The sequence below is a fragment of the Macaca fascicularis genome, chromosome 3 (genome assembly GCF_037993035.2).
Source record: "Macaca fascicularis isolate 582-1 chromosome 3, T2T-MFA8v1.1".
Lineage (NCBI taxonomy): Eukaryota > Metazoa > Chordata > Mammalia > Primates > Cercopithecidae > Macaca > Macaca fascicularis.
In genome coordinates, this window is record NC_088377.1 from 133,841,649 (window position 1) to 133,857,372 (window position 15,724).

Here is a 15,724-nt window from a genome sequence, read left to right on the forward strand (position 1 = left end):
CATTCAATGTGAGAGAAAATGCAAGGTGTGATCAGTGATTTGTTCCCAATGCGCAAATAGGACACTTTGGCTGAAATAGGAGTTTAGTTTGAGTAGTGGTTCTCAAACTTTTCTGATAACTCATGTAGGAAAGATTTTCACATGTCATCATCCACTAATGTACTCATAGTCACTTTCCAAGGGGAAAAATGCTTGGTGATAACAAAATGTTGGAGTTGAAAACCACGATATAATACAGCACAATAATGATACAATAAGGAATAATTAATGTTATTCTGCAAGTATATAAACACAAGCAGAACATAATTTAAAACATGGACAGCATCAGTTACAGTTCAGAGTAGGAAACAGAAACTGCACTAGGTATTTCAAGTAGATAGGTATTTAATAAACGGAATTACATGCTTACAAAATCTTTGGAAGGGCTGGAAGAGTGAAAGAAAAGTAGGCTACTTGCTCCCAGACTTCCAGATCACCGCACTGCAGCTGTGATTCTGTAACCAAGAAGCTGCAGAAAATTATGCCACAGCTGTTCCAAATTTAAAGGTACAAGACTAGAATCTGTCTGTTGCAGAAATTCTTGTCTGCCAAAAATGAGTTAAGCTGTTAGCTTACCATGGCTGCTGAAGGAGAGATGGTGTCTACCTCCCAGATTTTACACTGTGCATCTCCCTGGTAGACCCTGACTTACTTCCAGAACCAAGGGAAAGTGGGAAATAGTTTTTAGCCTTCTAGTCCCTTGATGTATAAAAGGTCAGACACAGAAGTATATGAAAATGAATGCTGAGTGCATAGCACAGTAAGCATCCCAAGACATTATTGATAATGGACTGAAAACAAAGTGTCCTCATTTATTGCAGGAATATCCATTATCTTCTCCTGTGCATTTGCACTAGGGCTTGGAAATACTGCCAGATGGTGCACTGCAGCTAGACTTCTTAGCAGAAAGTGTCCACAATAAACTCTAGTAAATGTACAAAGTTTTGTTTATGGACATCAGTGAGTAGCCCTGAATAACTCAGTGGATTACTACTCATTAGTTTTTATTGCCATGTAAAAATGAGTCTGTGGATTTGAGCATAAGAATTAAAGAAAGGATTTGACCCTGAGGATCCCCTGAAGTCACGAAATTCTCATGACCATCAGTGGACCTTGAATCCCACGTTGAAAATCATTGACCTGAAGTGGTGGTTCTCAAGCTTCAGTGACTATTAGAATGGCCTAAAGAGCTAGTAAAAAATACAGCCGGCCTGGATTATTCAAGTAGGCTAGGGTTTAGCCTTTTCTTTTTATAATTTTCCGAGGTGATCCTGATGCCAGCCATCATTCGAGAACCACCAAACTGTTAAATTTGAAGAAAGATTTAGGTTAAATTGTGGAAAGTCTTGAATAATTAAGCTATGAAATTGTGAAGATGGGAGGATTCTCCAAGTTTTGAGGGACCTGAAGATTATACAATTTTAGGGATTCAACTTAAAGAAAAAATTTTGAATGCAAAATTAGACACAAAAGTGGATATTTACTTCAAACAAAAAAAATCATAACCAAATATTGGAAGCTTAAAGATTCTGGTCCCTTTCATTTTAGGCAATTTATCATCAACACTTACAGGGAAGAGCTTCCTGACTACAGCCTTTCCTCCATCCCACCCAGAAAACTGTTCAACTTCCTAGAATTTACATGTAATTGAGGGCTCTTGAAGCTCAACTTTCATCAGTGTCACTGTTAAATCACCCCTACTTTGAGTCTTCCCCTGACCTTTCCTTTCTCCCCTTTCTAGTCTCTCTCATATACAACAGTCAGAGCCCCCTTTGGGATATAGTTAGAAGCTGCTTGTCGTTGTCTGGTTATAACCCAAGAAGAGCCCGAGATGGGGGCATTCCCCTTTTAAGGAGGGGGCATAAAATATCTTTCAGTTGTGAGATATTAGTGTTACTAAAACCCAACCTATAGTGTTTAGATCCAGTCTTGGTTTTCCACCAATTACTAACTGTGCGCATTTGCTTATCAGTAAAATGGCAGTTAACCTCACAGTGACCTCAGAAGTGTTGCTGTGAAGGTTAAACAAGAGACTGTAGGAGACATGCTTATCACAGAACCTACAATGTTGTCAGTGCTTGATTTTTAAAAATCAATTATTATTTCACAGTAAATATGCATAGAAGAATACATGTGTTAACATTTACATTTTTGTGCTAATGAAAGCAAGCAATAGATTTAACAATCTACAATAGAGATAGCCGATCATTTTAATCTGGCCTTTCATTATTTTTTACCAATATGTTTACTTTCCTAGTTATATTTTTATTTAGGCCAGGATTTTTTGAGCAGTTCTCATAGATTCCCCAGAGTTCCATGGTCTTCTCTCAAACCAACACCATTCCTCAGCCAAAGGAGCTCTGCTGCTTTGATCTTTTTTACATTATAGGCATCTAAACTTAAGTTTTACTTAAAGAAAGAATTCTTCAGTCAACACAGGTTTTAAATAGTTTGCAATCCTAGGGTATTATGCGGGGACGAGGAGGTCCAAGAGTGTATTCAGTGTAATGAAGAAACTCATTATAACTTGCTGAGATCGTTCAGATTTGCCTGTGATTGTATTAGTTAGGCAGTGGCTGTTTTCCTCCCAGGGGTATAAACCTGGAAAATTAAAACAAAAACAAAAGCAAAAACCAAACTCCTCCTTTCCTTAAATTTCCACTTCTCAAGTACAGTGTTTTATCTAACAAGATCTGCTACTTAGCCACATCCTTGTTTGGCTTTTACTGTCCCTCTCCACCCTCTGTTTTCTACCTTCATTTATTAACATTGTAAGGAAGCCTGGAGCATACATGTGTGGAATAGTCTCCATGGCAACTCAGCTTGGAACTAATAAGGTTATGGGAGAGCTTCCATCCCTGCATCTGCCAGTGTCACAAGCAGAAGCGATGTTCCTGTAGCAAAGATTGTACCCTACTGCTGGCCAGCTGTCCCCTTGAGCCACCCAACCAGGCACATGGGATACAGAGAGGATATGGCTCAGTACAAACTTGTCACTACTATTGGAAACGCTCAAAGCTGAGTCACTGGTGCCTTCTTCAGAAGAGATGAACAACTCTCTCACTTAAATGCAAATTCTCTTGCAAAGCAGACCTATCTGGCAGACATATTTGCATCAGAGTAGGGCTTGTTATCAGCAAGGCTGTAAGGTGCCCTCCCCAGTCTTCTGCAAGATAATCCAGGGAACCAGATTATAGAGAAAGGGCAGCTCTCCATTCCTACTCATCTGGCTTAGTATTGATGATGTCTATTCACCCTTTCCTTCCCCTGTTCACCTATCCATCCCCTATAGTTCCTGAACTGCAAACCTGTTATGTGGTCATAGTTGTTATTTATTTCCATGCTAATCCTGGGCACTGTGTCTCTGAAAAATGGAGATTTAAGAATAAGGCTCTCAGGATACATCTCAGAAGTATTAGGCATTGTATTCGTGTGGCTGCTGTAACCACTTACCACAAAATCAGTGGCTTAAAACAACACCAATTTATGACTTTACACTTCTGGAGGTCAGAAACCTAAGATAGGTCTCAGTGGGCACGTATCAAGTGTCAGCAGGGCTGTGTTCCTTCTAGAGGCTCCAAAGAATGATCTGTTTTCTTGCCTTTTCTTGCTTGTGGCCCCTTCCTCTGTTTTCAAAACCAGCAGTGGCTGGTTGAGTCTTTCTCACACTGCGTTTGCTCTGATACTCTCCTCTCTCCTTCCTCAGTTACAAGCCTTTATGATTACATTAGGCTCACCAAGGTAATTCAGGATAATCTTATTTTACAGTCAGCTGATTAGCAACCTTACGTCTACTACCTTAGTTTCTTTTTGACATGTAACATAACACATTCACAGGATCCAGGGATTAGGACATAGATGTCTTATTATACCTACCATGTGCATACATCAGAAACCATGGTTATAACACAGGAAACATGACAGTTCCTCAAAGCATACAGTTGTGACCTTGTTGTATTAATCTTAACTATCCAAATTTTAATCACACAAACTTTTCCTTAATCTCACAGTAACTTGGCAGTTTCAGTGTAAGAAATAATGATGTTAATTATGCTACATTCAAAGTGTGCTGGTCCTGAAGTTGGTCTGTGAACTCTTGTTTTCAGCTGCTTGACGGCAAAGAAATAAAGCAACTGAATGTTCAGTGGCTCCGAGCACACCTGGGCATCGTGTCCCAGGAGCCCATCCTGTTTGACTGCAGCATTAGTGAGAACATTGCCTATGGAGACAACAGCCGGGTGGTGTCACAGGAAGAGATCGTGAGGGCAGCCAAGGAGGCCAATATACACGCCTTCATCGAGTCACTGCCTAATGTAAGTCTTTCTCCAAATTAACAGCCCGGGAGCATGTGGCAGCCTCCCTGGCCTATGCTTTGATGTATAAGGGGATGGTTTCCCAGAAGTGAAGAGAAATTAGCAACCAAATCACACCCTTACCTGTATACAAGCATCTGGCCACACTTCCTATTTGGGTTAGATGTTACGTTTGTCTGATCACCTCACCCTGCTTGTGAGGAAGGGATGAAAGTGATCACTTCAGGTTTAGGAGAGAGGAACATTTCTGGGATAGGAGAACTGGAACAATTCTCTAGATCCAAAGCTATTAGGCTTGAGGCTCCACCTTTTTCAGCCCTAGGGATAAGTACAATGTCTGGGAAGCCTTTCCCTTCAAGTCCAAGTACAGAGGCTGGGTCTCTACCTGCACATGCTGCTTCTGGCCTGCCGAGGAAGCAGGCATGACTGTCCCTCCCCATGTCTCTGCTCTATTTCTCTTCCTTCTTCCTTCTTGCAGCTCTCTCCCAAGACTCAAACCTCACTGTGGAGTCAGTCCAGTCCAGAGGGCTGAACCCATGCCAGAAAGAGGGCTCTCTCTGAATAAGGGTTGAGCCATTAGCGTGACCAGGATATCATGTAATCTCTCATCATCGTACATTTCATGGGCCCCAAACTTTGTTTACAGTGAATGGTTGAAGTATTTTCTAGGGCTCCCTGGGCTGTTGTCCTATGGGTGTCCTCTGAATTCCTCCGAGGAAGTTGGATAAATGAAACCTCTCACCCTCTCTTAAGCCCTCTTAGGTCCTGTATTTTAGTTTTTGTGTTTTGTCTTGTTTTGGAATACAAGTTGAATATTCCTTATCCAAAATACTTGAGATCAGAAGTGTTTTGGATTTTGGAATATTTGCATGTACATAATTCACTTATATTTCATGTATACCTTATACACATTAGCCCGAAGGTAATTTTATACAATATTTTTAATAACTTTGAGCATGAAACAAAGTTTTGACTGTGTTTTGATTGTGACCTGTTACATGAGATCAGGTGTGAAATTTTCCACTTGTGGCATCATGTTGGTGCTCAAAAAATTTCAGAATTTCAGATTTTGAATTTTTTGGATTATGGATGCTCAACCTGTATTAACAGTCCAAAATTATATTTTTTCCCAACTTTATTTCAGAATTAGGGGGTACATGTACAGGTTTATTATACCTGGGTATATTGCATGATGCTGAGGTTTCAGGGTACAAATGATCCCGTCACCCAGGTACTAAGCACAGAACCCAATAGGTAGTTTTTCAACACTTACCCCCCTCCCTCCCTATCTAATAGTCCCCAGTTTCTACTGTTGCCATTTTTCATCTATGAGTGCCTGATGTTTAACTCCCACTTATAAGTGAGAACATGCGGTATTTGGTTTTCTGTTCCTGCATTACTTTGCTTGGGATAATGGCCTCCAGCTGCATCCATGTTGCTGCAAAAGTTAGGTCCTATATTTTGAAGTGCTTCTCAACCTAGGTAATCTACCCCACTCATTATCATCAGTTATGCTCTTTATTCTAAGGAAGTGCCCCCTAAAACAAAGCTCAGGAGCCTCAACCCCGCAGGGAAGACAGTTTCCTCATGAGGCAGGCGAGCAACACCAGGTGGCTCTCTTTCCCAAGATTCCCTTCTGTAGACTCTTCTTCGGATAACTGCTGACACCAATCTCATTAAGTCCCAGGGAGATGGCCTTGTCTCCCACTCTCCTTTCACAGTCTAGCCCAACTGGAGGTAATTGACCCTTCCCCAGGCTCAAACATTTAAAATGGAAAGCTCCAGTCCCCTTTACTGATGAGAGGATAGTGGTTCTCAAGTATAGACACAGATCAGCATCACCTGGGAACTTGTTAGGACTACAGATCCAGCAATCCATGTTTTAAGAGCCCAGATAATACTGACGCAGGCTCAAGCTGGAGAACCACTGGGCTAGGGGTTAATAAAACACAAACACAGAGAGTAAGTATTATCTATCTTCTTAAATATACTTTGCCCCTCTGGCATTTGTCTGCCACAGAGACTTCAGCCTTTCTGGGATCCGGGTCTCTAATCTGTCACACAGAACACACCTGTAGACACCGTAATTCTCTTCCTCAGTTTCTAGACCAGGAGAGAAAAGGTAAACCCCCTAAGTCCTGTTACCTAAGGATCCACTTCTCCTAAGTGATTAATACTAGGATTTACCTCACCCTGTAGGTGACTGGTTTAGTTACCTCCTTCTTGTAAGATTGCCGCACTGCCTTTATCTGCCTCAGCAGGATGAGCACTATATCAAGAGTGCAATGAGTAACCCCTCCACTCACATGAGACACACTTCAGTGCTCCTGCCCTCTGAGGCAGCCATGACTCTGGGGCAGAGCCAGTCCCAAACATCTGCCAAAACTTCATCTGGGGTCTTCTCCCTCTATTTACAGGGGGAGACCCAGGGCTGAGTGCCACAAAACTAGGGTTGCCAGATATAGCAAGTAAAAATAGGCAACGCTGTACTAAAATTTCAGCCTGGCAAGGGCCTAGAAATAATAAAATAGTATTGTTTTCTAGGTTACAAGTGCAGTCACATCCTGTTTCTGCTCTCTCCTGAGTAACCTTTAACTGCCGTTCCTATCATCATAGTGAATAGTTGGTGACAATTATCTACTGTGGGAAACAATATGGGAAGAATTTTGGGAGCACTCTAACAACAAAAATGTTTAAAAAGAAGATATTCATTTTCAAAGTTAGATATCAAAATGGAATCCTTTATGTAGCACCCATTAAAATTGCTTAAGTGTTGGAGATACTTTCATAAAAACAGATACTAAAAGGCTAACGTCCCAAGAATGGTTTTCCTCAATTTAAAATCATGCAGAGAGTGTCACCTGCTGGTTACAATTAAGATGAGCTTCAATTATTTTATTATGAATACCTTGTTCAAATCAAATTTCCTTTCTCCTGTCAATCTTTGTCCCAAATATAATGAAACCAGAAGATGGAAGATACTAACATTGCAACGATATTCTTCTTCATTAAAATGCTGACCTGTTTATACTAAAACATATCATCTTAAGGCCCAAACATCTGTTTTTCAGAGAGATAGTAAACCTGCCATTTTGGGCTTTTTTCTGTTCTTTCCTTAATTATCCATGAACAATTCTTAGCTTCTGAACCTAAATTTTTGGAGCATAGAATCATTTATCCTACTTTCTATAAGCAAGCTGTTAGAACTTTACTATCAGTTCTACTTTCATAACAACAAAACCTTATTTACAGAAATATAGCACCAGAGTAGGAGACAAAGGAACTCAGCTCTCTGGTGGCCAGAAACAACGCATTGCCATAGCTCGTGCCCTTGTTAGACAGCCTCATATTTTGCTTTTGGATGAAGCCACATCAGCTCTGGATACAGAAAGTGAAAAGGTAAGAATTTAAATTGAGTTCATTCATACTTGAATCATCATCCTTAAAAATGCTTTATTCTCCATAGTAAAGAACAAAATGTAGTCAGATTATTGATTGTTATTTACATCACCTTTCAGTAAAATGTAAACAGTTTCTGTAACTGTGATTCAGGAGAGAAAAGATGACACAAGGCAAATTAGTCTTAGAGCGCATATGCTTCACAAACCATCCCTAGATCACTTCACGTTGACCTAAGAAGCTGCTTTCAGGAGGTGTATTTCCTGCTTCTACTGGCAGCATCTCTCAGCAACCATAAGGAAAAGTGGTAGGGTAAGGCAATGTTAAAATCTGGCTGTACCTTTTTTAAGATAAATATTAGCAATCATTTCTGATTGGAGAAAAGGTTAATAATTCAGATTATCTGAAAGACCAACTCAGTATGAGATGTTCCCTACTTTACAATACTAAAATTCAGGAGTCTGTGTTTGGTCTTTGCTCAGGCTTCTTGAATTTACTGTGAGCTGGATTTGAGGTCTGTTTTCAAGGATGTTGTGTTGCTAGACACATTAGTAATGTTTTTAAATGAGTCAGTGAACTGTATTTACTCCCTTAACTTTAAGAGTAGATGACTGCTGGCTGGCACCTACTGCCGTGGCTCACACCTATAATCCCAACACTGGGAGGCTGAGGTGGGAGCATCACTTGAGCCCAGGAGTTTGAGACCCGCCCGGGCAACATAGGGAGACCTTGTCTCTACAAAAAATAAAATAATTAGCTAGGCATGGCGGTGGGAACCTGTAGTCCCAGCTACTCAGGAGGCCGAGGTGGAAGAATTGCTTGAGTCCGGGAGGTTGAGGCTGCAGTAAGCCATGATTGCACCACTACACTCCACCCTGGTGACAGAGTGAGGCCCTGTTTCAAATTATTAAAAAAAAAAAAAAAAGTTAGGGATAGATAACTACTGCCTCGGAACTAACCCAAACTAGGGTTCAGTCATCTGATATGACAAATCCTTTGTTTTCAAAAACCTGTTCTGTTTCACTGACACCTTGTTAAAGAAGGATCTATTGTTGGAGAAATCTTGTTAAAGAAGGATCTATTGTTGGAGAAATTCATTGTGGAGCTTTTTTTTTTTTTTTTTTTTTTTTGAGACGGAGTCTTGCACTCTCACCCAGGCTGGAGTGCAGTGACGCATTGACGCCATCTCCGCTCACTGCAAGCTCCACCTCCCGGGTTCTCGCCATTCTCCTGCCTCAGCCTCACGAGTAGCTGGGACTACAGGCACCTGCCACCACGCTCGGCTCATTTTTTGTATTTTTGGTAGAGATGGGGTTTCGTAGTGTTAGCCAGGATGGTCTTGATCTCCTGACCTTGTGATCCACCCATCTTGGCCTCCCAAAGTGCTGAGATTACAGGCATGAGCCACCCCGCCCAGCCTATTGTGGAGCTTTTTATGCAAAAGGAATTAGGGAAAACAACTATTATGCGAATTAATCTATGTGATTATGGACTAGGTTGTCCAAGAAGCCCTGGACAAAGCCAGAGAAGGCCGTACCTGCATTGTGATTGCTCACCGCCTGTCCACCATCCAGAATGCAGACTTAATAGTGGTGTTTCAGAATGGCAGAGTCAAGGAGCACGGCACACATCAGCAGCTGCTGGCACAGAAAGGCATCTATTTTTCAATGGTCAGTGTCCAGGCTGGAGCAAAGCGCCAGTGAACTGTGACTGTATGAGATGTTAAATATTTTTTAATATTTGTGTTTAAATATGGCATTTATTCAAAGTTAAAAAGCAAGTACTTATAGAATTATGAAGAGTTATCTGTTTAACATTTCCTCAACCAAGTTCAGAGTCTTCAGACACTTCGTAATTAAAGGAAGAGAGCGAGAGACATCATCAAGTGGAGAGAAATAATGGTTTAAATTGCATTATAAATTTTATAACAGAGTTAAAGTAGATTTTTAAAGATAAAATATGTAATTTTGTTTGTATTTTCTCATTTGGACTTAACTGATTGCCTTGCTAAAAGATTATAGAAGTAGCAAAAAGTATTGAAATGTTTGCATAAAGTGTCTATAATAAAACTTAAACTTTCACATGACTGGAGTCATCTTGTCCAAACTGCTTGTGAATATATCTTCTCTCAACTGGAATATTGCAGATAACTTCTGCTGTAAAAAAGTTTTCTTTAAATATACCTACTCATTTTTGTGCGAATGGTTAAGCAGTTTAAATAATTCCTGTTGTATATGTCTATTCATATTGGGTCTTGCAGAACCATCTGGCTTCATTCTTCTTGAACTTGATCCTGCTGATTCTTGCATTTCCACATTAAGGTGGCTCTCAAACCCAAAACACAGATCAGTATAAGATTTTAGGAGGTGGGGTAAGGCACAATTATGAAGTGTGTATTATTCAGATATACAGTAAATACTTTGCATTGCTTTTATAAAGGGTTCTTTAAGGATTTTTAAGATTTTTACGCTTCCAAAGTACATTTACTTTTTGTCTTGATAATGAATTACTTTTGCCAATAATTGGCCTCTTCCAAAAGTGATCCTTCTGACTTACAGATGTTTAAAATGTGCCATGAGTTTAACTACATCTTGATACAAACATGATGAAAAAAGAAGAAAATGTATCACAAAGATTGGTACTCTGGACGACAAAATTTTTTAAATTAGACAAAAAGCATTATTAACATTATAAACTATATTTATTATAAACAATTGCTATCTTAAAAAAAGAACTTCTAAAAAGAAAAAAAGAGAAGCCATCACCTCCAGGAAAAAAAAATGGGAAAGGATATAATCAGGTAATTCTCAAAGAAGAAATGCATGTGCCATGCATTTCTCAAAGAAGAAAAATTAATTCAAGATGGATTAGAGATTTAAATGTTAGACCTAAAACCATAAAAACCCTAGAAGATAACCTAGGCAATACCATTCAGGACATAGGCATGGGCAAAGATTTCATATTTAAAACACCAAAAGCAATGACAACAAAAGCCAACATTGACAAGTGGATCTAACTAAACTAAAGAGCTTCTGCCCAGCAAAAGAAACTACCATCTGAGTGAACAGGCAACCTACAGAATGGGAGAAAATTTTTGCAATCTACTCATCTGACAAAGGGCTAATATCCAGAACCTACAGAGAACTCAAACAAATTTACAAGAAAAAACAAACAACCCCATCAAAAATTGGGCAAAGGATATGAACAGACACTTCGCAAAAGAAGACATTTATGCAGCCAACAGACACATGAAAAAATGCTCATCATCACTAGCCATCAGAGAAATGCAAATCAAAACCACAATGAGATACCATCTCACACCAGTTAGAATGGCAATCATTAAAAAGTCAGGAAATAACAGGTGCTGGAGACGATGTGGAGAAACAAGAACACTTTTACACTGTTGGTGGGACTGTAAACTACTTCAACCATTGTGGAAGACAGTGTAGCAATTCCTCAAGGTTCTAGAACTAGAAATACGATATGACCTAGCCATCCCATTATTGGGCATATACCCAAAGGATTATAAATCATGCTGCTATAAAGACACATGCACACGTATGTTTACTGCAGCACTATTCACAATAGCAAAGACTTGGAACCAACCCAAATGTCCAATGACAGGCTGGATTAAGAAAATGTGGCACATATACACCATGGAATACTATGCAGCCATAAAAAAGTATGAGTTAATGTCCTTTGTAGGAACATGGATGCAGCTGGAAACCATCATTCTCAGCAAACTATCGCAAGAACAGAAAACCAAACACCGCATTTTCTCACTCATAGGTGGGAATTGAACAATAAGAACCCTTGGACACAGGAAGGGGAACATCACACACCAGGTCCTGTTGTGGGGTGGGGGAAGTGGGGAGGGATAGCATTAGGAGATATACCTAATGCAAATGACGAGTTCATGGGTGCAGCACACCAACATGGCATGTGTATACATATGTAACAAACATGCACGTTGTGCACATGTACCCTAGAACTTAAAGTATATAAAAAAAAGTATACAGTTTCAATAATCAAAGAAATGCAAATTAAAACAAAATATCATTTTTTTTGCCTAGTAACTTGATGAATAAAAAAACATCTAATATGACATTCCTATTTCTTTCCATTTCTAATGTGCAATGGTCATTGATATAAACTTCTTTGTTATTTGATAATGTAAGTAAAAAAATGTAAATATATATATATCCTTCAAGACAGCAATTATAATTCTAAGGATTTAAGAGATATGTAAAACGATACTTTTAGTAGCATTACTTATAATATTGAAAATTGGAAAGATATAAATATTTAACAGTAAGAAATTATATATTAAATTTTGGTGCATTCACAAAATGGAATACCATATAATCATTAGAAAATTAAGTTGAAGAATATAACAAAATATAATTTGTATAAAGAAAAAATGGTTGCCAAATGGCTTGAACATTATGGTGGCTTTTTTATATTATATATATAATATAAATCTATATTTATGTATCTATAGTTATATATCTATATTTATATATCTATATATAACTACAGTTCATATATAATATATATAATTTTATATATTTAATATATATATTTAAACTTCTGGGAGATAGTCCAAAATAAACCAGAATTAGAAATGATTTTATCTCCTAAGTTTTCAACTTTTGTTTAAAAATTTTAAGGTACTTTAAAAAGTGTGCTTAGTTTAGGAAATTTCGATAAATTTATGTGAATAGAAACATAAAACCATGTCACTTGGTTTGACTTCTTAAAGCTAGAGATTTTTCCTTCAACTCTTTGTATGTCTGCTATAAGGACCGTTTGTTTTTTGTCTTTTGTTTTTTTTTTTGAGGCGGAGTCTTGCTCTGTCGACCAGGCTAGAGTGCAGTGGTGATCTCGGCTCACTGCAACCTCCACCTCCCGGGTTGAAGCGATTCTCCTACCTCAGCCTCCTGAGTAGCTGGGATAAAAATTCTTACATGTCTATAAAAAGAAAAATAAAAGTATTTTTTACTGTCGTTTGCACAGTCTAGTTGCTATAGCTGGTGACACTCGCTGGCTCTCTCTGAACCATGTTTCCCTGTTCACTGTTTTGCCCTGGCTGGAGTTGCATGGAGGTCGAGCCCCTCCCAGGGCCTCTAGCTTTTTCTGCTTGAGTATATTGCTGCCCCTTTAGCGTTAAAGGCTGGCAGAGAGGGGGTGCTCTTTTTCACACCATTTATTTTCTCCAAATTTACTTCACAGGGTCAATTACCACATTCAACCAGTGATCTCAGATGCAACAAATGATTTCAGTACAAGTAAAGTCTCACTCGAAGACATATACACCATTATTTGTAACACTGTTATAGTAACTCTGGTAGAAAGTAAGAGAAGCAGAAGTTCTTATGTTTAAGAAACATTTTCTTTTTCTTTTTTTTTTTTTTTTTGAGACGGAGTCTCGCTCTGTCGCCCAGGCTGGAGTGCAGTGGCGCGATCTCGGCTCACTGCAAGCTCCGCCTCCCGGGTTCACGCCATTCTCCTGCCTCAGCCTCCCGAGTAGCTGGGACTACAGGCGCCCACAACCGCGCCCGGCTAATTTTTTGTATTTTTAGTAGAGACGGGGTTTCACCGTGGTCTCGATCTCCTGACCTTGTGATCCGCCCGCCTCGGCCTCCCAAAGTGCTGGGACATTTTCTTGAGTGACACAAAAGGTGATTACAGTAGTGAAGCTGTAGGACTATGTGATTAAACTGTGTCACACGTCATGGATAATAGTTAAAAGCATGTGATATGGTTTGGCTCTGTGTCTCCATCCAAATCTCATGTTGAATTGTAATCCCTAATGTTGGGGAATGGACCTGGTGGGAGGCAACTGGATTGTGGCAGCAGATTTCCCCCTTGCTATTCTCATGATAGTGAGTGAGTTCTCACAAGATCTGGTTGTTTAAAAGTGTGTAGCACTTCCTGCTTCCCTCTCTCTCTCCTGCCACCATGGGAAGATGTTCTTGCTTCACCTTCACCCTTCTGCCATGATTGTAAGCTTCCTGAGGCCTCCCCACCCATGCCTGCTGTTCAGCCTGTGGAACTGTGAGTCAATTAAACCTCTTTTCTTTATAAATGACCCAGTGTTGGGCAGTTCTTCATAGCAGTGTGAGAATGGATGCATGGAGCAGAGTAGCAGTAGTGTGCATAGCGCAGAGGCTGCCTCGTGGGAAGGGGCAGTGTTGTTTGTCGTGTTGTGTTTCATAGCTGTATGCATTTGTCTTCTCAGCAGGGCCACATGCTCTGTGAAGGCTGAGTGATACTGTATTTATCTTAGTGTCCCCAAAAGCCTAGAAACAGTGTCTTAGGCATAGTAGACATTCACTAAATGTCTGATGAAGTAAATTATGGGATGTTGGTGAGGTACCAAATTTAGGTGGGCCCAAATTGTGGTAAGCCTAGAATGCCAGGCAGAGGAATTCAGATTTGAAGAGAGAGAAAATGAAAAACCATTGATGACTCTGAATAGGAGCATAATGTGGTGAAAATACTGGTACCCACCCAGAGGGACTGGTCAGGAAAAGCCCTGCAGTGGGTTGAATGGTGGTCTCCAAAAAGGCATCTCCGCATCCTAATTCTCAGAACCTATGAAGGTGACTTTACTTGGAAAAAAGGTCTTTACAGATATAATTAAAGATCTTGAGGAGAACATCCTGGATTATTCTGGTGGGCCCTAAATCCAGGGTCCAGTGTCCTTATAAAAGTGAGGCACAAGAAGGTTTGACATAGAAGAAGAGGAGGTGATATGATCATGGGAGCAGAAATCAGAGTGATGCAGCCACAGGTCAAGAAATGCCAGCAGCCACCAAAAGCTGGAAGAGACAAAAAAATCGATTATCCCCTAGAGTCCATGAAGGAATTGTAATCGTGCTGGATTTTGGATTTCTGGCTTCCAGAACTAGGAGAGAAGAATCTTCTGTTGTTTTAATCCACCATGCTTGTGGTAATTTGTCACAGCAGTCTCAGGAAACTAATACACGCCTCAAATCAGTGAAGCTACATAAGATGCTTTTATTTAAGAGAAAACATGCAAGCGGCTAAGGGTGATGTGACTCTGAGTTGGGATGGTAAGAACAGAGAACAGGTAGCTATGAGAAACACTCACAGCCTAGCAAGAGGAGGAGGGAGGATAGAAGCCAGCTGGGAAATGCTGTGACAGTGAGGGAGATGAGGAATTCTTTAGAAGGAGGAGGATTTGTTCGTATGGCTTGAACATGACATCAAAGCAATAGATGTTTGAGGTGTGGCCCTCAGGATACAGACAAAACACAGATGGGTCCCAGCATGTGCCACTTACTTGAGTTCAATCCTTTTCTAGCCCAGGCTTCTTTATTTTCCTAGTTTCACCCCAGATTATCCAGTTATACCCAACTTTAACAATGATGGTTCTTCTATTTGGTTCACCAGAATCAACTCCTGATGTTAGGACAAAATGTGTCTTTCCTGACACATAATGCAGTCATTTGTCCCCAGGTCTCAGTAAGAGGTCTTTTTTAGAAATGCATTTTTCTTATATCTCAGCTTAAGGCGCATGCTCTGATGTATGAACTCTTTGAGGAGAGGACTGTCCTTGCGTCACTGTGTTCCGGTGTTTGGCAAAGTCCTTGGCATATAGCAGAGGCTCAATAAGCATCTGTTCTTTTGCCAATTTGTGTGTATGTGTGTGTGTGTGTAAAAGTGTGTATCATTTTCTGGGTCAGTTTCATTTTATCACAAATTAATATCTAAAAAGGCTTTTGTTAATATAAATATATATAAAGAAGATTCTTATCTAAAGCCATGTAATTGTACATGAAAAAATAGGGGAGCCCATAATTACAGTAATATCTGAGGACTGAGCCTTACCCACTATACAGAATAAAAGAGAAGACTTATTCAAATTGTGTGCTCTTAATTTTGGAAAAGAATATATATATATATCTTTCATATATATATATATATATGAAAGTTGTAGTAGTATA

At 39.7% G+C, this 15,724-nt stretch overlaps 1 protein-coding gene across 4 annotated transcripts in view; it reads left to right on the forward strand.

The window, feature by feature from the left end:
• Nucleotides 1-9,837, forward strand: part of ABCB1 (ATP binding cassette subfamily B member 1) — a 219,707-nt gene extending 209,870 nt beyond the window's left edge. For all 4 annotated transcript variants that reach the window (XM_045388707.3, XM_065542385.2, XM_005550319.5 and 1 more), the window contains 3 exons: nucleotides 4,146-4,352; nucleotides 7,605-7,751; nucleotides 9,248-9,837. In XM_045388707.3, the coding sequence (XP_045244642.2) occupies nucleotides 4,146-4,352; nucleotides 7,605-7,751; nucleotides 9,248-9,454 (561 nt within the window). In that variant the 3' untranslated portion in view covers nucleotides 9,455-9,837. The remainder of the gene's footprint in view (nucleotides 1-4,145; nucleotides 4,353-7,604; nucleotides 7,752-9,247) is intronic.
• The last annotated feature ends 5,887 nt before the right edge of the window (nucleotides 9,838-15,724 follow it).